This window comes from Taeniopygia guttata, chromosome 2 (assembly GCF_048771995.1).
Source record: "Taeniopygia guttata chromosome 2, bTaeGut7.mat, whole genome shotgun sequence".
NCBI lineage: Eukaryota > Metazoa > Chordata > Aves > Passeriformes > Estrildidae > Taeniopygia > Taeniopygia guttata.
In genome coordinates, this window is record NC_133026.1 from 43,309,526 (window position 1) to 43,336,927 (window position 27,402).

The 27,402-nt window shown below is 38.3% G+C and overlaps 1 protein-coding gene across 3 annotated transcripts in view; it reads right to left on the reverse strand.

Moving 5' to 3' along the window:
- Positions 1-27,402, reverse strand: part of CPNE4 (copine 4) — a 224,586-nt gene that overhangs the window by 86,567 nt on the left and 110,617 nt on the right. For all 3 annotated transcript variants that reach the window (XM_072925796.1, XM_012571621.5, XM_030265082.4), the window contains 4 exons: positions 23,330-23,509; positions 9,631-9,702; positions 6,090-6,164; positions 501-584 (listed from right to left, as the gene is read on the reverse strand). In XM_072925796.1, coding sequence (XP_072781897.1) covers positions 501-584; positions 6,090-6,164; positions 9,631-9,702; positions 23,330-23,350 — 252 coding nt within the window. In that variant the 5' untranslated portion in view covers positions 23,351-23,509. The remainder of the gene's footprint in view (positions 1-500; positions 585-6,089; positions 6,165-9,630; positions 9,703-23,329; positions 23,510-27,402) is intronic.

Here is a 27,402-nt window from a genome sequence, read left to right on the forward strand (position 1 = left end):
GTAACAGGTTTATAACCCCTAACACCTGCCACAGCTCCACCACATACACTTAAATGCCATTTTTTAAGACAATGCCAGTCATAACCACAGAGCAGTAATGTCACTGGGTGACAAGAAACAAATGTTAAAGCACCCAAATTACAATCCCTGAGAGGAGGGGGGGAAGAAGCAACATAGGAAAATGGGAAAATATTATACAGTGTGTAGCCTGGTTTTGGCTAAATTTCGTATTTGTATCTCCTGACCTTCAAACAGAGTATCTGCCAGTTTAATTAGGTTTGGACCTTTGGCTTCATCTTCCTTTACTGTAAGGTGCATAAGTCAAGACCTGATACCCATTAGTTAATGACACTAGAGTGTAACCAATAGGAAGTGTTTTTAAGTGTGAGTGTTTGCACGCCTACATTTAAAATCACTTCCTTTGGTGACATGAGAAGCATAAACTATGCCTCCTCACAGCCTCTGTGTCCTTGGAAAGTGAATTCAACTCTACTCCTTACCTCAGTCCTGTGAACAAGTTGTTGGGTTGCATCATCATTCACCCGAAAAATCTCCAGAAAAGGATCAGATTTGCTGAAAAAATCCTAAAATAAAATATAGGACACGTTACTATTGAGATTTCTTTTTCTTTGTGCTTTTCAGGCACAATGCACTGGATTCTTCCCTGACTGCTAGTGAAAAGGAAGAGCCAGAGTAGTTTTAGTGAGACCACTTGGTGTTTCTCAGCAATACTTCATTCTTGTCCTTGTCTCACAAGGATTCCTGTGGTACTTTTGTTGTTCTCAGTTTGACTATTTAATCATTGCATGCAAAACTGTAAAAGTTCATTTTACAACCTCTTCCGTTCTTACACCCAGCTAAGTTTCCTGAGCATTAGCTCTGTCTTCCACCTAGCTTGTTTCTTTCTGTCTCCATGCCTGTTTGGTCTTTTGACACCAGTTTTCTAATGCATTGCACTTAGAAGCATATTCCACACTGGGGTTGAATTTCACACTGTTCACCTACCGTCTCAAAACAGAATTTAATTGGCCAAGACATTGTGCTGCTACCAACTAATACAAATACTGTCAAAATGGATTAGAGGTGGTTAGAGAAGCAAGTCCTCTTGGTGTGGTAACATGGCCCATGCTAAGATGACAAACAGAGCAGTGTAAAATGCAGGAAATAACTGGATATCTCTAGGCAAATCTGTGACAGACACCAAGGTTCGCATTCACACACTGCAGAACAACTTCTCCTAGTCTTGTACCCAGCTAACAACCTTAAACTTTCTTACACAAACCTAAATTAAGTTGCTTTCTATAGCACTGCTTCAGTCTGGTCACAGGCTCTTCTGTTTCAACATCTCATTAATTCTGGACATGCTGGCTGTGGGTAACTGGCTGCTAACCCAGGAGGGGGAAACCTTCAAATTTCTTACTGTGCTATGCTGAAAGAGTAGGGTTTAAAAGCACTAAGTCAATTTCCTATAGTTTTAAGTTCCTTCTTAATTTTCCTCTTCAAAAGAGCCACATGATTAACTTTGTGCATATGAATATTATTCTTCTGTATAGGTCATATCCAAAATCACAGACTCCCATGTCAGTTTGGGGAAGTGAGAAATTCTGTTCAGTATCCAAGTGTTTCTATGGTAGTGTAAAAATTACTCTAATACATATAATTCTACTACTTTTTCCTCACTATATGTCCACCATACCTATTTTTGATTAGCTGCAAGACCAGTGGTTTAAGAACAACTTTGGATAAGATGCTAGATAAAGTCTGGGCTTGGTAAAATTTATTTTTATGGCATTTTTATAATTCCACAAGTTCCAAATAAAGAATTCAGGGCTTTGAAAAGGCACACCTGAATTTGAATATCTGAAGAAGAAAATGAGTCCCTATGGACCACAAAGCCTTGAGCAAGGCTCAAGAAACCTAAAATCTTGTCATCCCCTAAAAATGACATAATGTTGTGTTGAGAGTGCTGTTTTGTCATTGATCTCCTTCTTTACTTTCTAGAGAAAACTTAGTGGCCCATTTAACAGCTGATACAAAGCATGTGAAGATTTAGTTGTGAAATCCTTTCACAGGGAGAAGGGAATAACAAAGCTGTATGTTTGGCTATTTGTGCCAGCTACATGGTAAACATGACATTTTATGTCAAGCCCTGTAAAACTGTGATACCAGTGCAAAATTCAACTAAGTAACTCTAGATTTTGCCTCAAGGTCCTGATGTAGATTTAATATCTAGATGCCACTCAAAACTTGAAACTACTAGGATATGGGGGGTTTTGGTGACCAAATCCTGCCAGATTACCAGTGTATAGCAAAGAGAACAAGCAGAGAGAGAAGGTGCTGGTTTAATCATTGTGACATGAAAGTGTGCATAGGCTTACAAAAGATTGAGCTGCCTCTTCTCACACATAAGCATTCAGATTGAAGCTGGGTAAAAGCTTAATGTTCAGAGTTTCTTTATCAAGCACTTTATCAATCAAAATTTGCTAAGTTATTTGAAAGAAAGTACCTCAAAATGACACATCCAAAGAACACACCCTGGTGTGCAAAAGAATTCAGAAAGGAAGCCAAGATTTCATTTAAGGCTCAAAATGCAATATTATTCCTAGCTGAGTATCATAAAGGTACAACAGCACATCAGCACAAAGGAAATAATTTCTGGTTTTCACTACCAAGATAATACCACATAAAAGGAAAGATTTTAATGCTGGATGGGGGTTTATATTACTCCCCCTCCAAGGCAGAAACAAGGCTATCAGAATTGAGGTATGAACAAAAAAAAAAAAATCCTTCTATATTGGAAGTGTTTTGCAATAAGTGGAAATAATAAGCTGAAGAATCATTTGCTTTCACAATTAACTTATTTTGGTTGTTATGCTGAATCTAATAGCTTTGCATTATCCCCCAAGAATATCCTCTGAAAGAAGAATAGCTGCAATATATCGTGCTATTTTAATAATATTTAAATGATTAATGTAATATATTTGCTGGTGGTATAATGCACATTGTTCTTGCAGCAGTTATACATTAATAACACAAGTACATGGCCTAAACTTTAAAAATTTAGATGTATCTGTTTCTAAGCACCTAGTTTGACACATTTTTAGTAGATTAATTTTCAGAGCCCAATAATTTTTAAAATTCAGGCTTGGGGATCAAGTCAAAGGTCCCTTAAAAAAGGGCTGAAGCAACCAAAAGACTAAAATTTTGAATACTATTCAACAGGGCATTTGATGATGGGTTTTTTTTTTGGTAGCAGTTTAATACCAGGGAACTACATAAAAAAGCAATATTAGCTTGTATTTTGCAGATATTTGCTGGATAATCTTTCCCAAACAATGGTAACTGCTTCTCTCAGAACAGGAGAAGCAGTTTGCCTGCCTCAGTGCCCATATTTTATTATAGCTATCATAAAAAAAAATGTAGCTGCTTGTTATGGTAATTGTGACACAGCTATTAATGCAATAAAACCTTTCCAAAAGTTATTGTTCCACAGTGAAGTGTTCTCAGTGGATCTCTTGAAACAAAGATGTGCCATTTGAGCTGACAGGGCTTCAATAAAACATGTAAAAGCAGTTATACCTTCCAAATAAGCACTGTAATAAAAAATATAACCGTTATTTCTGCTAAAGTCAGTTAACTAAAGGAAACTTTCATATCCGTAATTCTCCTATAATTTTTTCACTGAATGTTTCAGCCACTCCAGTAGGAAAAAATTATTAAGCTTTGTTCTGTAGCTTCTCTAAAATTTTTGCAGTTGTACATCAAGAGAGAAAAAAACATGTAACAAACATCCTGCCTGTTAAATCTTACCAACACATTTTGTGTAATTTCCAAAAATGCGTTGTTTGAGTGTTTTTCCTTAGTGTAGGAAATACATGTATTTAAGGGCCCCAATCTGGATTCTCTTTCAAAGATCTCCTTTAACGGATGAAGGAAGAATATTCCTGTCCATTAAAGATGGTAGTGGATGGAAATAATTCATTTTTGTCTTTATCCAAAGAGCACATACATGATATCCCCCACCCCTTCCTTTACCCACAAGTTGTGAGGCATTAGGATTCTACTTGTCTTCTGCCACTCTCACAGCTACCAGTGCAGGAACCCAAGGGCTTACAGAGGTGACCCCATAGCAGAGCATGAATGACTGCTTCCAGAGGCTTCCTCTGTTTTTCAGGAGATTCCAAGGTCAGTTTCAGTTTGTTTCTCTGATGTTACATCTCTACTCAGCCTCTCTGAGTGGCGACAGGCATGCAATACCATACTTAGGATTTTAATCAGATCTTCTCAATTTTTTGATGTTTATTTTCTTTCTGTGACATCAGAGCACTCATTCTTTTTCACCAATGGCTGAACTGTGAAGTTTAAGTAATTTCAAACCTTAATAAAAATAATTACTAATAGTGCCTTGCATCTAATAATGTCAAAGTTCATTATAAGCTGCACACTTTTATTATAGAGGAAGTAAATCAAGTTTCAGCCAGGAATTGAGCTACATCTTTAGCTAGAGGAAATGGAAAGACTTTTTTCAATGCAATAGATTTCCAGAGATTTTCATCAGCTGAAGACAGGATTTGGATTCAGATAAGCCATGATGAGTCACTGCTTGACTTGCACACTGCATCATCCAAGAATTCTTTATTAGATGAAGCCCACCCTGACTGGACATGTTAAAATGGCAACAATGACAACCCTGTTGCAGTATTTCAGACTGATCCTTCTCACCTTACCCCTCAATCACTCTCTAAAACTGTTGCCGAGACAACACTGACCTGGCTCAGAATTGCACTCTGGCAGTATCCTTTTAATTTATACCAACAAGAGCTAGAAGCTATTATAATGTTTAATGCAGATTACATTTTGCATTTGTGGAATGCAATAACTAAGTGGAGTCCTATTATGTTGTTTATGTCCTTCTCCTTTTCCTAGATGTGACAGCATGTGGAACAGGAAGAAACTTGTGTACAAGTCTGGGAATTACTTCTAAAGTTATCTGTCTCAAGAAAGGTTGTTAAATTTACATTTTGACAACTAAATAAATTATGCAACTCAAAATCACTCAGACCCCAGCCGCTCTGAAAGAGGAAAGTAATTTATCTTTCAGATGAGAAGCAAATTCAGGTCCTGATCATTTACGATTGTTAATGATCCTGAGCACAGTAAAATTTTACAAATTTTATAAAGTTTATTTTAAAGTTATATGCCAGTACTATTCATCTTTCAGTGTACTTTCTGCTTGGCTGAGATTTTCCGGTAGTTTCAAGTGAAAATATTTTTTCGTAAGTTACAACACAATTTTGTAAACCTGATATATAAGTATTCAAAAGTAGTCTCACTGATTTTATTTTAAGCTACTCTCACATCAGATGTTTACAAGAACACACTTGGGGCATCACCATCCTAAGCCTTTTTATAGTTCTGCCATATGTTTCTAATTAGAAGCACCTTCATATATAAGAAGGGACTATACACCTCAAAGTATTCTATGTCTGCTATTACACTGAAACAACAGAGAGTGATACAAGCAGACATCAGGTTTTCTTGGGCTGTGAGTTGAGATGCTCATTATATGTAAATTGCTAAACAATAACAGATATTTTCAGAAAGAGGTATTCCTTATAATGTTGAGTAGTGTTTGAGTCAGTGAAGAGTTTTCTTCCTAGAGAAGGAAAAGGTTTTTAACAAATATGCAAGTCTTTTTCTCACATTTGAGCTACATTTTGTTGAACAAAATGTGTATCATGGCTGAGCTGTTACGAAGTTTTCTAGCTGTATTTTAGGAAACTTCAATGACTCCTCACAGAAAGTCCACTTCTCTAAACAATTCTGATCTGTGGCATTTTGCATAATTAAATTGTCTTGGTTGTAGTGTAATTAACTTGTCTTGGTTTTAACTAGATTCCCTTGAGGTTTGTTTTTTTTTTTTTTTTAATTACTTTCAACTCAAGGAAAGCCTCAGTGTGAACACTCATCTGAAAACCCTGATGTGTTTAATAACAAAAGGTAAAAAATATCTGTCATGGAAAATCTCATCAAATTATATTTGCAGGCATTCTTATATCTTTCAGAAAGGTTAATATCAAGCAGCTTACCTTGTCATCCAATTTCCGTGCACTGAATGAAAGTTCAACGTAGTCATCGTTGCCAGACAATTCCTCAGCGATCACCTAAATGGAAAGCTACATTTGAGTTGTGCATGGTGTAATGGAAGGGGAGAACTATGCCATTTTTCAGTGTGTGAAAACTGGAGATCCCATTTAGGAAACTGAATTGTGGAATAAGTTAATGTGTTTCTCTTTGCCATCAGGAAGGACATCGTCTTGGTCAGCCCCCAAACCTGAATCACTTTGTGTCGTGCAGCTATGCCTTGTCAATCACCTGCCAATGGGCAGACACCCACATCCACCAGAGATCCCTTTCCTCTGACCAAGTACTCTTCCTCCGACTGGAAAGCAGAGAATTCCACAATCTCACAGTGTCCAAGGGGACAAAAACGCTCTACAAGAGTTGTATCACTTGGGTCTAAAGCCCAATTATTTTTATACCACTTCAGCATCATTTGGAAAGATAAATGAAAAAAAGAGTGAAGTCACCTGTCATTAGCTGCCATGAAAGACACATTTACAGCAGGAGAGCTCTCTTGATATAGCTTTTCTCCAATAGCCAAATTGGCAAAACATTTTACTGCAGAAAGAGTGAGAAGAAAGTAATCCTAATATAATATAGTGTGATTCTTTCAGATGATATAAGCTCTATCAATAATGATGCCAGTCTCTGTGCTGTGCAATGTTATAAAAAATCCAACAGAGCCAACTAAACTAGTTTCCTAAGCAAGCCATTAAAATGCCTCAGCGGGGAGAAGGCACTAACCAAACCTGAGATATATCACTGAAAAATATTCTTTGAAATAAACCACATTATATTCTATTTGACAGCTTTAAAACTTTTTCCCCATTGTAAATGTTCTCCCCATGGATTAAATCCATAATAACCCCAAAATAACCTATTTTCTGGATGTTTCATGTTCATGACCACACACAAGGCAGCCATGCCTGCTTCCCAGATAGGCTCTGGCTGTCTCCACCATTTCAAGTCCTTGAGGAGCTACTGGGAAAGCACAAAAATTTGCCAAACTGGTTTCGCAGCAGCTACTGACTGCACCCAAAACAGAAACCCATCAGAGGTGCATAAGGCACCTCTTGTGAGCCTACTTCAGAAAGGGCAGCAGCTGCCAGAGGCAAGAGACACAAAGGAAAGAGAGGTAGGAGGCCTGCAATGCCGCCCTAAAGAAGATCCAGGAGGAGGCATGGAGAAGGCCATGCTGTGGGGACACAGCTGGAGAGTCACTCTCTGAAGGAGGTGGTCCATGCTGGAGCAGGCCTTTCTGTGTACACCCACAAGTAAGACCCATCCTGGAGCAGAGATGCCCCTGAAGGGTGTGTGTAAGTCCAGAGCACAACTAAGAAAATGAGTGACAAAACCTCAAAGAGCAGCAAAAAACCCCACTATTTTCTGATCCTGACCTGTGTCAGACAGCACCTCATCAAAGGGACTGAGCACAACATGAAGTAAAGGCAAAGGGAGTGAAGACATTGAAGGAGGCAGGAGAGGTGTCAGAAATGGAGTACTGGGAAGGGCAGGAAAAGTATTTTCCCTAGCAGTTTTTTTGGTCCTATTTGTTTCTCAGTAGTTGCAAGTTTACTTTGATTGGCAATTCATTAAATTAAGTAAAATTTCCTGAGTTGAGCCTATTCTGGCTGTGACACCTCCCAGCAGTTTGCTGGGGTGTTTCTCCAAACAAAATACTCACATGCAGCCACACAGGGGCACAGATGCTTAATTGGGCATTAAAGTACCACCACACAGGCACATATGTGGTGTGTCACAACTTCCAGGCAAACATCAGCTTGCTGATGAAATTTGACCAATGGAGTCTGACACATTTCTCTTCCATGTGGTCTGATGGTTTAGATCTGGTTAAGCTGTGTATCACCAGCAATGCTCTGGGATTTGCACACCAAATTTCATAAGTATTTTTAACTGAAAATAATGAACCTGCTCTTGTAAAGATTTACAGACTTCCAGCTGGAGAAGCAGAACAATGTTCAGTTTGCTTCCCACAGCCATATTATAAGACAGTGTGGATGAGACATTATACAGTCAAAAGATGAATAAAATTCCAGCAAATTTGCTAAGATAGGAACTTTCAAAATGCTTTAAAAACTCATAATTCACTACACTGATTGAGTTAGGAAAACAGTATTTCCAACTTCCATACCTGACAGACACCTGGTATGTCCCCAGGTCCAGAAATTATGAGCATTAATCAGTTTTTAATTATTCTGTTGAGACAAAAATCTTTTCACACAGTATTTTTTTGTCTGGGTTCAGTTTTCTCCCATTCAAGTCAACTTGTTCTTTAGAACTGCTGGACAGAAGCCAAAGCAGATAAATAAGGTCCATATTTCATGGTCATCATCCAGTGTGAGGCCAGCTGGGTCTATTAACTCATTTTCTCTCATCTTCTGTTTATCTAGTGATTTAATTTTTGCCAGAACACTCCCCTAACAAGTCTAATAATTTTAGTTGTACTAGAGCATTTGTGTTTTCACAAAACTAAATTACTTTGTGCTCCTCAAAGAAGACAGAAGGGCGGTCCAGAACACCACAGGGAGTATGCCCAGATCATCCCAGCAGGCAAACCATACCAAGTTATTTAGAGAACAAAACTCTCTCCTGGTTCTATTCAGCCAGATGAGTGGGGAACTTCTTTCCAACCCCAGACCAAAACCAAGTTTACTGTATGCATTTAAGCAAATCAATTTCCAGCCAAGAACAAAGGAAGACATCCAAGAAATCAAACTCCCTGGGCTCTCAGAAAGTACCTCAGAGTCTGCTGTCTTTTTTTGCAGCTGAAGGCAGAAAAAAATTCAAACAATCAAGCCACAAGAAAACCATCTGGCAAATCACACATTAAGGAAAAAAGTCCTTCTCAGTCTCATGAGGTAACAGAGCAGATACCCCAAAGCAGATTATTTTATTATAGCCTTCATCTTAATGCAGAGCTGCAAAAGTCACAAGCATGCCAGGCTCAACGCAGACAAGATTGATCTCCCAAGCAAGCCAGCACGGAGAAAGATGAAAGAGAGGTAATACACTGATTTCCAAATTTCAAGATACACATGGGGCTGGCTATGACAATCCAGTCCTTAGTTGCATTACAACACATCTAAAACTGATCTCATCAAACATTTTTTTTTTTTTCCCTGAGAAACTGGAAAAAGCCTAAGACAAAAGAAAGATGTGTCAAAGCAGGTATAAATTAATTTCTAAAGGTTCTAGTCATTCAACTAAAAGTATTCAAGCAGCAGAAGTTACTTGCTGTCATCGAAGTACCTTAAAAGTAGGTAATAGTAAGTATTGTGCCTTTTTTACAAATCATGCATTGTTTTTTGCCATTTCCTTAAAACAAGCATTTGTCAGAAACAGTGCAAATCATCAAATAAACAATTTAAATACATTTCTCAATCAAGGGTTGTTCTGGTGGCTTAGCAGGATGCTTTTAGAGAGAATTTGTCACTTTAGATATTTGTAAATAACAGAAAAATAAAAGCATGCCTAAGACTGACTTACTGTTATAGATGATTTTCCTGCTGTGTTGCCATGTTTGAGTAAGGACTTGGAGAGCTTCCTCTGAGAAACAATCTGCATGAAAATAAAAACAATGAGAAAAACAATTAGAATCTGTAGTAAATACATGGTTTATTGTAATTTCAGTTTCATGTTGCTTTCTTTCTGTTTTTCCCTTTTCTATCAAGATACTTTCTCAATCCATGATCAGAGTTAACACAGTAAGACCACAACAAACAAGAAAGGCCCCCCAGGAAGCCTGCACAGGATGCAATGGAAGGACAAAAAAAGCATTTGGGGTAAAGTAGAATGGGGAGAACAGAATTCACTGCATTGAACAGAATAGTGAGAAACACGTAGATTTTCCTCAAGTATTGCAGTGATGGTGACAGAGGACAGAAGTAAGGTTTAACTGGCCTAAAATGACAATAAGAAGGGAGCTGTAAACAGCAAATCTATCAGACATACCTCCAAAACTCAACTCATTAATTTTTACTGGAAACTGAAGTCCATTTACAATGAGAAAGAATTTATTTTACCTCAAAATATCAGCAATTCTAAATTAAGGGCAGAAGCAAGCAAGCTGTCCCATATTTCAGTCCCAAAATTGTCTCCTTCACTTACCACATACCAAACTTCCCCTAGAACTCAGCATTATAAATGAACTTGGTTATTAACCAAATTGTAATTATACTTCAAATGAATGGCATCAGAGGGACACTGACAAAAAGATTTTATCTGCCATATCAACAATAACTAGCATCCTGTTATGATTTTGAAACATTTAAAACCAGACCAATAAAAGTATTAGAAAAGGAATAAACCTTACAATAATGCAGAACTGCTAAGCTACAGTAATGTTCCAGTGTATTAGTCACCAGTAAAGCTAACGGTATATTAATTTATTTATTAAGTAGAAAACTTCAAAATGTAGACAAATGTAAAGGTAAATCAAAACACTGCCTAGAAGTCACAGTATTATATGTAATCTGACAAAACTGTAGTAACAATAGTGCTGTGCAGATAGTGAGCAAAAGATTATAGTCTAAGAAAAACATTCAAGAGGTTCTTGAATGTGGCTTTTATACAAGAAGTACTCCTTTCCACCTTTCCATATCCAACAGCACTTGGACAATTTCTTCCAGACAGCTGATCTAAATGATCCACAAATAGACATCTCTGGAAAATATGCCAATATATTAGTTGTAAAAGCAAGGAAGTCACCAAGTGAAAAGGAGAGTTCTATACCCTGCATGAGAGTCCTGGGCATCATACAAATTTCAGCAATAAGCCACAACAGTAGGTAATGGCCAGAGCTGCAATGCTCTGAGTAATGTAAAGTCACAGCTAGCCAAAAAATGTGCTGTGAAACAGGAGTGAATAGGATGCACAATTTAGCCTAACATCAGTGGGGGGAAACATATTTGTCCTGCCCATCAATTTGGAATTGAACAGAAAATCAAAAGCTGCACCTCAGATTATCCTCAGCTACAGTTGTAATAGAAGCAGCAAGACAGAAGCAAGTTTTAAACAGGAATTAAATGTGAGACAGGAGAACCAGCAAATGACAGTACAGCACATCTGGAATCACTGTGACCAGTTTCTTGTTCCTATTGCAGCTATACCTGACAGGGGTATGTCTAATCAGTTCCTAAAGAACCTAAAGAGAAACACTCTCCTCTGAAAATTTATTGTATCCATTATCCTTATGTCAATATATTTTCTTAACAGCTAATCAGATTCTCTGCAGTTTAAGTCCATTATTTCTATCTAATGCTCCATGAATAGGTAAAACAATCTTTTTCCCTTTTTCAGGCGATCTTTGTATCTGAAGACTTATCAACTCCCCACAGTCTTCTTTACTACGTAAGCTGAGTTTGTCCTATTTTTCCTTCTTGACCAAATTTCCTAGCCCTCAAACCATTCTCTTTATTCTCTGATGAGCCTTCATGGAGTGGCTCTTATACACTCTTAGATTAATGCTTAAAATGAGGCATAATAGCCTTGGTCCTTCCCCTGAGAAGCAAGAGCTTCTCATTGCAAGGCTGACACACTCCAGAACTACATTTGCCTTATTGTAAGAACACCATGATACTGTTAACTAATGTTCATAATAGTGAACTAATGTTCATACTGTGAACTAATGTTCAGATTGCCAGCTGCATTTTTTTGCAGCTGTCTATTACTTAAATGAATAATTTAACACCCCTTTTTGGACTGCCTTCCATAACGATGTTCTGTTGCCAGCATCTCACTCAATTTTCCAGTTTTTTGGATTTCAACTCTAGTGTTGGTCAGTGGCAACAACAGATAGGACTACAAGTAAGATGACAGTATTGCTAGGATTTAGGCAGTTATTTTGCTTCCCTAGAATCTTGGAAATACTGTTTGCAGTGACCCTACAAGTCATTCCTACATTTACCTTCTTAAAGATAAAAGGCAGCTAGATAGGTTCAAGTAGAAATCATTGCACTCCTGCGAACTGTGAGGTGCAATTAAAAAAAAATCTTGTTTGAGATTCTCAGATAGGAGGTACTACAGAAATATGACAGATTATTCTTAACATAGAATTAAATTATGGGATCTGTACCAGCCAGACAATTAATTATGGCAGCTGGGGAGCAGAGCCCATTTATCTCTATGAACAAAGATGCTCAGGCAACTTTGTAAAATACATTAAGCTTTTCTACTGAAAGTTGTGGTTATTGTCCACCAGAAACCTTTTCAGATTTCTTACATATACATAGCTATGATATGAGATAGAACTTGGGTAGGAACCTGTCCTAGAGTAGCCTTTTTAGGGACAGGAGGCACTCTCCTCCTGAGCTACCCAAACTTTTGCAGCTCCCTTTGCTGCTTTCCAAAGGGTCACAGCTTTCACGAGGCATTGCACAGCTTGGGAGCTCCTGTGCAGGTGGCAGATAGACAGCTCAAAGTTCCAGAAAGGATAATTTATTCTGACGTGCTCATTAGTAGGCTGCATTAATGATACTCACTCTCTAAGCCAGAAGCATTGTTCTGACACAGTAAGCACTCTGCATATGTAAATATGTGTATTTGGGTGCAAGTATTTACCAGTTGTTAATTAAGTGGCCACTAAAACCAGTCCTCCATCTGGCAACAATGTGCCAACATCGTTGCCTCAAATTGTAATTGTAATTGCAATAACTGTAAAGGAGTCTGTTTTCCATAGCAGTAATTTGACTTTTTTTTTCATGCACTGTACAAAATGGGTCGTACTGGTTTAAAGAACCACTTCTAGGGAACCTGCCATCAATTACCTATCATATTTTTGTTAACGTCTCAATGCAAATCTTCTTCTGAACATTATTATAGAAAGCATTTGCTGACCCGATTTTCAGACAGCAAGTCCTAAACAATGATAACTTGAGGGACTAGCAAGCATTAGTCTTAGTTCAGAGTTACAGAGACAGCTGAGCTGGCAAAATGTCTTACAAGAAGGTAATTGACTACAGGCCTTTCTTTTGTCAGGAGTCTTTGGCTTGACTCTGACTTTAAAACATTGCAATTTAAAACTTCTGCTCCAGAGAAAAAAAAAGGGTTTTTCCAAAACTCATGTGAAGAAGTGCAGAAAGTAAACGTCTTTCTTCTTTCTAGAACACAAATAGTAGAACCCAGTTCAGCCTGAGAAAACCTCATTACATTTCGAGAACATGTATTTTCAGAAATATTTTATTAACACATGACCTACCAGTCAGCAAATGGATGTAAAAAACCATCCTTGTTCATGCTGGAATAGAGTTAATTTTCTTCTTAGTAGCTGGTACAGTGCTGTGTTTTGGATTTAGTATGAGAGTAATGTTGATAACACACTGATGTTGTAGTTGTTGCCAAGTAGTGCTTACTCCATATCAAGGATTTTCAATTCCCCATGCTCTGCCAGGGAGGAGGTGCACAAAAAGCCAGGAGGGAAGATAGCCAGGAGGGAAGATGGCTGACCTGAACTAGCCAAAAATATATTTCATACCATAGACTGCCATGCTCAGTATATACACTGGGGAGACTTGGCTGAGAGCTGCTGATTTGCTAATGGATGGGCTGGGCATCAGTCAACAGGTGGTGATTATACTATGCATCACTTCTTTCTCTTGGGTTTTATTTTTTTTCTTTCTTTCTTTCTCCTTTTAATTTCAGCTGTTGTTATAATAATAACAAAATTTTATTTTCATTTAATTATTAAACTGTTTTTATCTCAAGCCATGAACTTCACCTTTTCTTTCTGATTCTCCTCCCCACAGTGGCAGGCACAGGGCAAAGGAGGTGTAAGTGAGAAGCTGCCTGGTGCTTTAGTTGCCAGCTGGGGTTAAACAACAACAATCCTTTTTAGTGCTCAGTGTGGGGAACTTGTACAAGGGCCAGATCTCAGAGGTATAAAAGGCGAGACTAAGAGAAGTGAAGTCAACTTCATTTTCAGCTACATACAAACTACTACCCAGTTGTGGCCTAAGAGCACCACATGTCCAGGAAAAATGTCATACTAATATGTTTGCATGAGGTGGAAATGTTTCTGAGAGGGAGCATATGCACATGAAGTTATTCCTAATTATCACATATGCAATCATCTCAACAGAACATCATCTCAGCTAGATTTCTGGTCTGAAGTGATAAGGGATGTCAGTCCTGTGGTAAGATGGGAGTGAGAAATTCCCTTGAAGATTATCTTAATTTTCCTTATTACATGCAAGCTCTTATAGGTTAAGGACAGATGCTCAATATTGTTGAAGAGAAATCTGGACTTATATCTCCATTTGATTCTGTTTCCAATTTAAAATAGCTAAAAGAGGCTTTGCACTTTTTTTTCTTTATTACTTAAAAAGTATGAACAGATGCGAGACTCTAGATAAAAGCACCAAGGCACTGACACCAGCTGTGTACTGAGCATTGCTCAGCAATCACTCAGAGAAAAGGACTCTGATGAAGGTTTCCTATCTCCTGTGCCTGAGTCGTGACTAATCAGCACTGTGTAAGATGAGCAGTGAAATATAATGACTTGTTTAAGAAACTTTTAAAATGTCTTTCTCTAGGTGGTCCTTTCTTAACCAAACATAGGGAAAACTTTCATTAATATGCAGAATTCCCAATGCTCATAAATCGAGCCAACAAGTTCAATACAGTTTTTTAACCAAGTTATTCCAACAACATTGATTTAGCTTTGCAAGGTGCCACCCTGAGCCAGAGGTCAAGTGTCTCAAATTCTTTATTTGGACTGTCCTTTTCTGTACACTGGACTTTCTTACAGGAACCCCAAATTTAGTTATTTACACAGAGATGAAGCACAAATTTCCCTCAATCACAACAGTATACAACTTCAAGGTAACATGAAGAAGTCTTTGTATCTCTCCTTGCTAGCAAGGATAGCCAAATAAATAACTTTTATTTCCTAGCACATCTGTATTAATTCTTCTCCCATACGTGTTATTCCTGCTATATATAATTTCATAGTTGCTCAACTTTCTTCTAGCCAACCTAACTCTTTTCAGGACTGCAAAGAACACCTAGTCATAGTTTAGTAGCAAATTTTCCTTTATCCAAATGCCTTTTTCGCAGACTGAATATTCATGATCAAATATATTTAAGTGCAGAGCCCTTGGTGGTAAACACACTTTAAGGCTGGAGAAGCAATTTCCCACCAAACAGCAGTGGTACATAGAGAAACAGAGTGTTTTTCTAACAGTATCCTCTAGAACCATGTTGATATATCAAGGAAAGAAAAGCAGCAATCATACTCTTTCAAAAAAACATGTCTAAAATCTTGCACCAACCCTTGCATTGTGGCTTAAGCCCAGCCAGCCGCCAAGCCTCACACAGTCACTGCTTTACTCCACCCCAGTGAGATACAAGAGAGAATCAGAAGAGTAACAGAGATAAAAACTCACAGGTTGAGACAATAGCAGTTTAATAGGTAACTATTAAAACTAACAACTGCTATATTGCCAAGTTTGAGTGGCGATTTTAGCATATACAGTCAAAATAACTTGACTGTATTCACAAAATCCTTTTAACCCTTGATGCACAACAAAAGAAGAATCCTGTGGTACATAACACTTGAGACATAACCATATCAAAAGTATTTGCCAGTTATGCTACATCCTCTCTTAAGCTCTTCCCTTCTAGTATAAAACTACAACCTTTAAAGCACCTTTTTCACTGCTACAAAGTCTCCCAAATGAAGGACAGCAATACTTTTGTGATATAGCTGAGAGTGGAATGATGCACCTAAAGTGACTAGACAAATGATTGAAGATTTAACACTTGTAAAATATATTCTAAATCTTATAAATTAAAATATTAGTCCATTCAAGTCAGATACTGTAAGCCTCTAAACACTCACAAATATAATGTCAGACCTTAATGGCATTTCACTTGTGTAGGTGAATAATGAATGACCACTTTTAAGCACAGGCAGCAGAAGTATCTCTGCCTCACAGTGTAAAAACTCTCTCCTTCATGCATTCCTCTTCAGCCTGGCTTGTGACAAAGCAAGATTTATACAACTCTGATGCGCTTGTGTTTATCTCACTATCTATCCCCCAGCTGTTTTCGAACCCACCAAATAGTTTTCCAGGATGGTGGCACACAGTTGCAGATGCACCAAGCATACCACATTTCAGTATGAAGGGAGACCAAATGTTATGTAAATGTCAGACTGTATTCTACTGTCATGAAAAAAAATAGCTTTGGGGAATAAGTAACAGATACTGAGAAATCCCTTTAAGTGATCCAGTTCAGATGTATAGGCCCACAGTAATGAAAGTTGCATTCTGTCTAATTGCTCACAGAATTCTTGCTCCTTTGTAGAGCCAGTTTTAGTGCTATAATCATACTTTCTGTACATATGATTCTTTTTGTACCATATGCATCACTCTTCAAGATCTGTTTGCTATAATATTGTTCAGCTCAGAGTCTATTTACAACTGAATTGTACCTCTCCCTGTCTTTGTTAAAGATTTGTACCTGAAAATAGTCAATCAGAACACTGAGAAAAAAAGATATGCCTATCACAAGAGGCATAATGTCATTACAGGAAATATCAATAGCTTAAAAGGTCTTTGAATTTAATTAGTGTGTAGAGTAGCAGCCCTTTTAGAAATAGTCACAATAATATCTCATTATAATAGCAAACTAAATTTTAATTACTCTTCTAAAGACTGCTACAGTAATTCATACAAAAAGATAAAGCATGTGAAAACAAAGCAGTACAAACTGTACAAGAAATTCTATTAACTGTGGCAAGATTAATCTAGAAAATCTTACAGCTTCAGAGATCATGCATTGGGAAACCAAGAGTTTCTTGGGGATAACAGAGATTCTGAAAGGGTTAGGCAAAGTTAGGGAGAGTGCTGCATTCATTATTTCCTTCTGCTCTGAGTCAGCACTGGTAGAAAATGACATTCACATCTAATAAAGTACATTATTCATCCCACTAATGAATTGAGCAACTTCATTTGGAGGAGATCAAAGGCCAAGTATTTAAAGGTACCTAGATACCTAAGGAGGCACACAGAAATCTAATGAGATTTAGGAATTAAAAAACCTGTGTCTTTTGCACCACAGAATCAGTCCACAGTCTATTAAACAAATATTCTCATGCAAACTGTTTCAGTGTAATTAATTCAGGTGCAATCATGACTCTTTTAGCCTTTCTCTAATTCAAGAGCAAGGGGATTTGCAATGGCTGAAATGGAACTAATAATCAGTCAGCTTTTTCAAGTGCATAATCTGCTAATGGCATATATTATGAAAAACACACAAGAAACAATTATATTCTTTACTGAGAAGGAAGATTTTCAATGTAATTTGTACACAGATATGTGTATGGGTAATATTAAATCTCAGAATAATCTTTGAAAATGTTCTTGACATGGAAAGATTACATCTCTGCAGCTTTCTTCTGCTACTAGTGGAACAAATAAGGGAGTAACAATATTTTAACATAATCAATTCTATACATTGAAAGAAGGGATAAAATCCCAAATTTGAAAATAGCAAAAACCAGCCACAGCAAGTAATGGAAGAAAAGCCACAAAGGCTATTCCCACAAAATATGTCAGAGAATAACCCAACTCACAGAGCTGGGGTGGTTCACAGCATTTAGGAAATAAAAACTTTACTGGTTTCCATAATTAAATGGTGTTGCATACACATTTGAGCAGTAGTTAAGAAAGTCTTGGCAATATTTGTTTAGTTCTCATTAGAAAATGGCTATTCATTGAATAGATTTTGTGAGCTCTTAAAGAACCGACTGGGTTCTTTTTCTGGGTGAAACTTCAGAGGAAAAAAGTCTTTCTAAGCCACCCACCTGATAATTACTGTGTGGTTAAGAAATTAACTTTGGTTATTAGCAGGTTTGAACCCTTTCTGTCCTGTATGATGTAATTTCAATGTTCTATAAAGTTTATGGAATATAAATCTGAATTATTCCAATAAGAGAGCTTTGGAAGCTCATGACATATGAAGGCACAAACATAAACAGAACTGGGGTTTTGCTGTCTGTTTTAGATTCATTTTCAACAGCGGGTCTGTGCTGTGCATTGGTACCTGGAAAGGTATGGATAACACGCCAGGGTTTGGTGACTGCTGAGCAGGGCAGGCACAGCATCAGCGCTGTCTCTCAACATCATCAAGGAACTGTGGGTGGGCAAGATCCTGGGAGGCCAGCCGTCCCCAAAAAAACCAAATTTCATACCATGCACCACAGCCAAGGTCAAACCACCACACTATCCTAGTTGAATACCATGAAAACCAGACTGTTAATTTTCTGACTGTGCTTTTCCATTTAATATTTTTTCCCCATTGCTTTATTTCATGTACATAAAACCCTGACACATTAAACAGAAATCAGTCTATCTCCTGACACTCAAAACAATTACAGATTTTGTCAGCAACCAAAAAGCAACAGAAGTACAAAACCCTCAGAGACTAGGTGAGGATTCCGCTAGAAATGATTATCCTAGGTGAGTGGAGTGCCTCAACATATTACCTAGGCACAGGGAAATGGAAAGAGAAAAACAAAGAGGGAAGAATCTACTCTCCAAAGTTACAGACATCTGTAAAACCATGATGTGGCATGAACTGATTCATAGTATCTAAAGCACCTGTAAGAAAGCAAGAGGTCACCTTTATAGAATGGTGGCCCAAGATGGCAATTAAAATACTACTGGTTGTGATTTCATTGCTTATCACTACAAAGCTGTGTATGGGTGCCCCTGCTTGCCACTGCCTATGCAAAGAACAGCAACTATTTAGAGTGAATCAAAGAGTCAGAAGATTAGTGGGCAGACACACAGCCTGATGGAGCATCCCAAGCCATTTCTGCTGAAGCAGAAAGCACAATGCCAAACCACTGCTCTACCCCAACACTCCCGCTCCAGACAATGAGAGCTGTTATTTACAGCAGCAGCTCAAGAAGGTTGATATTACTGCCTTCCTCTCTAAGCAAGACCAGCAAAACTAAGCCATACCTACTCTGGTTATTCTTACTTTGAAAATTCAGGATTTTTCTTGCCACTTGAAGGCTACTAAAAGTAATTGCAAATGTTTCCACATGATGTGGGAGTGGGGGTTCACTATGCCTCTGCTTACGCACAGGAAGCCATCACTATTGTGAGGGTGCCAAACACTGGGACAAAGCCCAGAGATGGTGTGATAACTCCGTCCTTGGAAACATTCAAGACTGGGCTGGAGAAGCCCCTAAGCAGCCTGCTTTAACCTGTTTTGAGCAGCAGATTGAACTGGAGACCCCAGTGATCCCTCCTCACTTAAATTACTTTATGATAAGAACAGGAGGAGTACACACTCCAAAATGTCTATGCCACTTCCTCGTGTCGTACTTCAAGTAAAGCCCACTAAGGATTTGCTCCAGAGACACTACCAAGAGCCATGCATCCAGTTTTGGGTCTCCAGCGGAGAGCCATGAAGAGGGGGTCAGAGGGGTGGAACACCTCTCCTTGTGGAGACAGGCTAAGACAGTTGGGGTTGTTCAGCCTAGAGAAGAGAAGGTTCTGGGGAGAGCCTACAGCACCTTCCCGTACCTAAAGGGAGCTAAAATAGAGCTGCAGAGGGACTTTTTACAAGGGTATGGAATGACAAGACAAGGGCTGATGTCTTTAAACTGAAAGAGTGTAGATTTATACTAGATATTAGGAAGTAATTTCCCTGTGAGGGTAGTGAAGCACTAAACAGACTGCCCAGAAGAATTATGGGTGCCCCATTGCTGGAAGTGTTCAATGCCAGGCTGGATGAAGCTTGGAGAAACATGGTTGAGTAGAAGGTGTCCTTTCCCATGGAGTTGGAATTAGATGGTCTTTAAGGACCTCTTCAACCAAACCCTGCTGGGATTCTATTAATCTAATTTCACAAATACGCTCCCAATTAAGAATAATCTTTGTGAGGTTACAAGCAAAACATGGTACAGCTGCCTTGATTAAATAGCTACCATATGACTGTAAAAATGGGTATTATTAGGTATTGGCTTTATGCATTTAATTAGAAATTTAATTAAAAATTCTTAAAAATACCATATTTTAAAAAATTACATTTTTTAGTTATGCACCTTAAAGCTACCATTTAACAATGTCACTTTATTTAAACAGTACAACACAAACAACTGCTTGGAGTATGGTGCATTCTCTTAATGTGAAGTTCCTTGAAAAACTCAGTTTTATAAACTACATGTAATTGCAGACCATATTTTAAGATTATGCTGCTAACTGGGATAAATTTGTTTACACTTACAACTTTCCTACCTTCTCTAATATTTTAGGGTTTGTTTGATCTGCTTATCATTCCGACTGTAGAGAACATATTTGTTAATTTTCTGCCAATCTGCACATTACCATGAACTCAAGAAACTGGGAGACTGTAATGTAGAAAGAGCCTTTCTCAGTGCAAGGAACAGATTTTTAGTTCTTAAAAACACACACACAAAAATCCCTCCTAAACACCTCATGTTAAGCCTGTTCCTGTCAAACCGTTCAAGAGATAATCTGCTCTTGTTTTGTCTGGAAGGGAAACTTTTGAGTGTGATGGACAAAACAAATAGCTTTGAGGAAATGTTTCTATTTAGCACGTTGACATTTATGTAATTACACTCATCAGGTATCTACCCACAACCATTTGTTCTACCATGTTTAAAATGTTGCAGCATAAGAAATTCCTGTTGATTAATCTGCTCTTCACATCCAGGTACGACTGACTGCATGCCAGGATGTTGCTAACCACAGTATTTTACCAGTGGCACAGTATTGTCTTGTCCTGTCAAGAGCAGTATAAATAAATCTTACAAGAAAATAATAATAAATCTACAAGAAAATCCAGTGGGATGTCTCTAGACAGTATATGGCTTAGGATCTAACAGCCTATAAGTCACTGCCCTCATCACTCTCATGGAACACAAATTTATTAGAGCATTTGGAAGGAGATTATTGAAACTTTCCAAAGGAATGCATTCTTTTATCATTCATATCCAGGACCCCAAATTTCTGACAAACTCGTACCTATTGGTAGGCTACATGTATGACTGAGATCAGAATAAAGATAAAATTCACTCCTCTCTGTGAGCTTACTATATAACCGTGCTATTGTCTTTCTCAGCATTTATTATTAACACTAATTTTGATTTTGATAGAAGAATTACTTGGGTAATAGAAGAATGTTTTGGGTAAACATGCAGGTTTGCCACACATCTAAGTGATGATCTATAAACAGGTATAGGTAGCACCGAATCTCTTAGACGTCAACTGTTACCTAGAAGAGAGTAATAGAAGTTGGCACTTCTATGGGGGGTGGGAAGGGCGTCAGTCTTTCAGATTATGCCTAAAAATCTACAGCCTTGCTGGATTTCTCAGTAAGACCTATTTGCACTGGGAAAGTGAGCTGGGAGGCTGACACACGCTCTTACAAAAATTCTGTTTTATTCAGGCATTAAAATGATGTAGACCACAAATTCATGTCAAAATTGTCTCAAGAGAAGCCATGGGTCTATTATCATCATTAAAAGAATGCTGTTAATTGCACCATAGAGCTAAGCAAGAGTGTAAGCTCCACATATACAGCCTGTGCTGTACAATTGTCAACTTTGGAGTCTTCATAAAGGCTTGACTTGGATGACAATTCCAGTGCTACTAGTCTGGAATTTCCTAAATCAGTTTTAAATACTATAAAGGCAAAAAACTAGAAAAGGGGGAAGAAGGAATAGCACAAAAAAAAAAAAAAAAAAGACTAAATATTAGATCAGAGTCCTCCAAATACATTACTGTGAACAGGATTCACAGTTATTTTTTCTTGGTTACCATTAAAATTACATTGCAAACAACCGAGTTGTGTGCTATTTATAGTGATCAAATAATTTTAAAGATATATATGCTACAGGCAGCAGCAGTGACAGTTGCCCCCTTCTTTTTCAAGCCAATTAAGCAAGAAGAACATTATAATAACATTTTGCTTTGTTTCCCATTCCCCTTGGTTTTATAGGATAGCTTATTTTCATTGATCAAGACCACAAGAACTCTGTCAAAAGGAACAGACTTTATAGTGCACTGTAAATATCCTAAATATTAACATCTTTATTTTGAGCTTCCAATTTAGTAATTATATATATTTCATATTATTTATCTTGTTGAGAGGACTTTTCCTCGTCCAGCATGTTTGGCCTAATAGCTGTGGGAAGAAAATCAAAGCGATTCCTGTGTGCTGGAGCTGAGTGATGAGCAATAAAAGGTGAGAAAACAGGGAACCAAAGCTTTGCAGCATCTTCCATGACACCCTGTCTTGTTCATAATACAAACTTATGTGGAAGCACTGCAAAGCAAAATCTAAACAAAAGCACTTCCTGCTCTTGGCACACAGCATGGAGAACAAACTTACACTCAGCTCAGTGAAATTTGGCATTGCCATTATGGACAGAGCAGAAATCTGTGCTATGAAACCCTGCATGACAAAAACTCTGGCAGTCTGAAATAATTATGCCCAGGACACTGCAGTGTGCCACCAGTCAGCAATGTGGGAATTCACCACAGAGTTTGCTATGATGATAGCTAGATATTGATCTTGTGGGTAGACTCATCACCCTTAAATTTATTAAGCAAAACAGTTAAGTATCTCCCCATAGCCAGCTGTCTAGACTCTGTTGACAAATGATGAGGAAAGACAGGTATCTCCTGAAGACAATTTATCCTAATCTAGGATAGGTGTCAGGCAGAATCAATCAACAGTTGGAACTGTCTATTTCTCTCCATTCAACTAAAGATGGAAATCAGAAGAGTAACTTAGTCTAGACACCTAACTTTTGGATGATTGAGAGTCAGGGAGATGAATCCAACCCTATCTCTCTATTTGCCACATCACCAGGCACAACCCTATGTGAATAAAGTGTATTTCTAAGTGTTTTTTGGACTTGGAACTTGCTTTAAATCCCATGCAATTTTAGGAACAATAACTTTCTTCAAAATCAGTCTAATTTCCAATGCCCAATGAGCATGGGCTTCCATTTCCTATAGGCACTGTCTGACTTGAAGCTGTACTACAGCAGTCAAACAAACCAGCAGAAGTTCTCAATTATCCCATTCAAAGCACCAATTAAGAATTTTGCCACAAATCTCACCCATCAGTCACTCAGCAAAGAACATATTTCATATATATACAAAAAACGAGCAACAAGGAGGAAAATGGCACTGACACTTACTTGCCCAAGCGTGCACTCCATGCCACCAAGGAAATCTGCTTCCTTCAGCCCATTGTGATTGCTGCTAATGTCATGGACCTCAAACCGCAATCGCTGCACCTCTTCAAAATAGAAGTCCACTGTGAACAGCTTGGAGAAGACAGGATTTATACAGGTTCGAATCACTTCTGTCCTGTCAACCTGTCAAATCAAAAAGAGGTCAAATGAGTTGCTTCTCCTTCTACCAGTGATGGACAACCATGAGCTCCTGAAATACACTTTGCTTATTTATCAGGACTGACAGCTGGGACTGTGGCCATGGACAGTTCTGTATGTACTGTCAGCAGCAGCTGCCCTTTCTGTGCTGAGCTGACCACAAACACAAGACCACCTTCCCTTGCCTATCCTTCCAGCAAGTCTTTATCAGAATAACTGGGAAATAAACTACAGAATTTACATCTCCAGCAGTACCCCTCCATCACTACAAAACAGCAGCAGAGTGATACAGTCTCATCAAACTAAATGGAAAAGAGAGTAACACTGTCAGTAATTACTCATTTCAGATAATTTGCATGATTAAAGAGTGGAGAACTGGATCCACAGCAACAGTTTTCCTTTAAAATATATAAATTTTTCCATCCTGCTTAGTTGCATCACAAGAATCCAATGGGTTACACACTGTTTATTCCTACCTTGAAGCCTTAAAACTTCTAAAGAAACATTATTAAACCTATATTTCTTTAAAAAAAAAAGTGCTTAAAGATTACTTTCTAGTTCTCTTAAGATGTAGTACTTGGGTTTCCTATTTTTGAAATAGGTGTCTGTTATTTTTCATTATGATGCATCATTGGTGACAACATAAGCAATGAAGCAATTTCCTTTTTTCTACTCTCTTTGCCCTGGCCCAGAAAAAAACTTAATAATTCTGTAAGATTAAAGGAACTGATCCTGAAATGAAGTAGGACTTGGGCACATCAGTGACTAGATAGGAGGTGGCTGGTGTGCCATGGAACAGACAAATTAAATTGCTCAGAGGAAGAGTGATGAGATCCTTTGTCTGATTCCTGATCAGGAACATCTGTTGTGCAAAAAATGACAGCCGCTTGCTTCACTTTTCAGAGTTTATAATGCATTAGCCTCTCTAGTAGTTATCAGCAAGGACACAAAGAGTAAAGCAAATCAAAAGCAGGTCGAAAAATGAACAGTTCCTGGTAGAACAGATTTATTTTAGTGCTCATCAAAGGTGTCAGATTGACAGCTCTGACAGCCAAAATCCTTTAGCTAATCATCAAACAAATGCTACCACTCATGGAATAGATGCAAACCAGTGTTACAATTGCTGCCTTCTCACACAGCTGTGTCAATGTGCTCTGACTATGCCAGGAGGAGACCGTCACAAAAAGGAAAGAAAGCAACCTTACATACATATTCATTCCTAATAAATTTGCATAGGCTACCTAAAAATGATGGGTTTGACATCAGTCATGCAGAGAATAATAAAAGTAATATAAGATGAGAAAGGATACCAGCCACCTTCATTCAGATGCTGGCCTATCTCAAAAAGTTTTTGTTCTCTCCACTAGCAATCAGTATAACTCCAAATCACTATTACTGCTACAAGTAGAAATATTTCTTATGTCGGATAATGATGACTAATAAGTTCACTGAGACATTCCTGAGACTTCTTCTAAGTGAAGTGTTCTGATTCACTTCAGAACAGTGGTCATCTCATGAACTAGTGCTTCTGCAGACCCATTAATTAAAATATTTAAATTAATGGTTTTAAATCTTTTTCATAGACACAGCAATCTCCTGAACTCATTCCTTGTGTAAAAACTGTCAATTCAATAGCATCATTTTAATTGCTTCATTGGTCCAGCAGATCCCAGGCAGTAACTGAAGTTTCTGTTATTGTTTCACCTCATCTCTCCCTTTCTGCTGGAAAGGATTCTTCACTGTGAAATACATCAAGATTTACACTTGCAGTCAAATATGTGGCTGCTCAAGGGAGTAAAGTGCCAGAAAATGGAGGCACAGATCTTCACAGGGACATTAAAAATTTCAGTCTGACACAGATAAGACATAGTTGGCTTTTTCCAGCCTGTGATTGACTGACATCCTTCCCTTGACAGATATAGTACTGAAATATAGCCATTTTACTGAATTTCCCTATCTTCCCACATTATTGAGATGATACATCAAACCAGCATGTCAGAGCATGGGATTACATGAGAAAAATATGTATCGAAAGAAACCTTGCCAACAGCTCCAGAATCAATACAAAATTCCTTGTGCCTCCCTCAGCCATCAGCTATAGCATTAACCCCTATTAACCCACCTTGGCCCCCATCTGCTTTGTCAGCATACTTCACAATTACCCTACTCCTTGGCTAGATAGTCGGGAAGCATCCTCAGCATGGGAAGCCCAGCTCCATTCCCTGGCTCTGATTACTGTGCAGCAGGACTGAGCACTGAGAACCAGCTGGAGCAACTTGTGATGAAGAAGCAGTGGCAAACAGAACAGCTCAAAAAACTCCCCAAATCTCAGGGAACACTCTGGTTAGGAGATGCTGCATAAACACAAGGTTTAATGTCAACTTGATTCCTGTCACTTTTTAAAGGCTGTTCTTTCGTCAGTATTCTTGCTCTCATATTCAATCATAAAGCCTCTCTTTAGAAATGTCGGATGAGTGTGAAACCTTAATGAAAACTGGTGAAAATACTATTGCCAAGTGCATTTTCATGCTGATAACTATCAAAAAGTTCATTATCTATGGGGCTGCAGACACTTACAAAAACAAAACAAAACAAAAAGTAAACCTGACCTGGTTTTGACTGCAAGTTATCCTAATACCTGCAGGACCTGTTTCATTTCAATCAAAATATGGTGTCATCCTCCATGCTGACCCAAAATACGGGTTCATAGCAGTCTGACAAGATGTCAGCCTCAAGCCATATGCCCTTAGTCCTGCTGTCACCCAAAATCACTTACAACACTTTCACTTATATGGATGATGAAGGCTCAAATGCTTAAAGAAAACACAGTGTAGCTTTGCCCAGCCTCATTAACTGAGCACTCAGGATTTTACAATTTCTCAGCACAAATGTTTTCTAAAACATAATGAAGAGCACTAAATCTCCATTACTTTTGGAGAACTCAGCTTTAAAATCCAACAACAGTATGTTATAAGCGAGTGGAACTTACACTTTTGTTCTTGTTACAGAAAACCCTAATCCTGTCGAGAAGCACATTTTTCAACAGGACATGGACAGGGGTCATGCCCACAACTTCAGGATTTGCTGATGCCTGACATATGAGCCATCTGTTATTTTGGGACTTTGCTAGAACAAGGAATTTCTCCAACTCACTGAAGCAGAACAAATTTTCAAAAGAAACAATTGACAGCTACATGCACCTTTGGGCTGTGTCAAGAGGTAAAACTGACCTTAAAAAGAGCAGCATTCATCCGACACCACGATCCGAACATCTGCTTCATGGTGCAGCTTCATCTGCACTTTCCCTTCAAGGACAATTTAAACAGAGAAAGGACTTGCATCTCCACCTCCTGGGATGGACTCACACTGCTTTCCCTCTTCATCTCTTTAGGTCCTTGTCACTTCACAGAAGGTGGCACCCTGCTGAGTAGCCAGGATTATTTGGCAGACCCATCTGGATGCAGCCACCCTGTGAGCTTCCCCTTGGGGAACTATGAATGACATACAAACACCAAAGTTGGCATCCACAGTGCAAAGTGCCATCTCAACAGCAGGAATTAAAATATAGGAAAGAAAACGGGCCTTCCGAATCCTCTTGTCAAACTTGCAGGGAGTTAGATGCTGAGTTTGAAATCTGTTTTCTCTCTGTACTGTTGACATGGATGGACAATTGTCAGAAATGTTTCCCTGTTTGCCCACTATCACTGCTGAAGAGCTGCAAAACTGTCTTTGCAGTCAGACAGCATCAAATCAAAGAAGGCACAAAGGACCGATAAACAAATACTAAAATTCAGGTTTCTTATGCTGTTTATATCTTTTGTCTGTGAGCTGCTGAAAAGCAGTGAGTTTTGCAGAATTGTGATAAATATGGTCTCTTC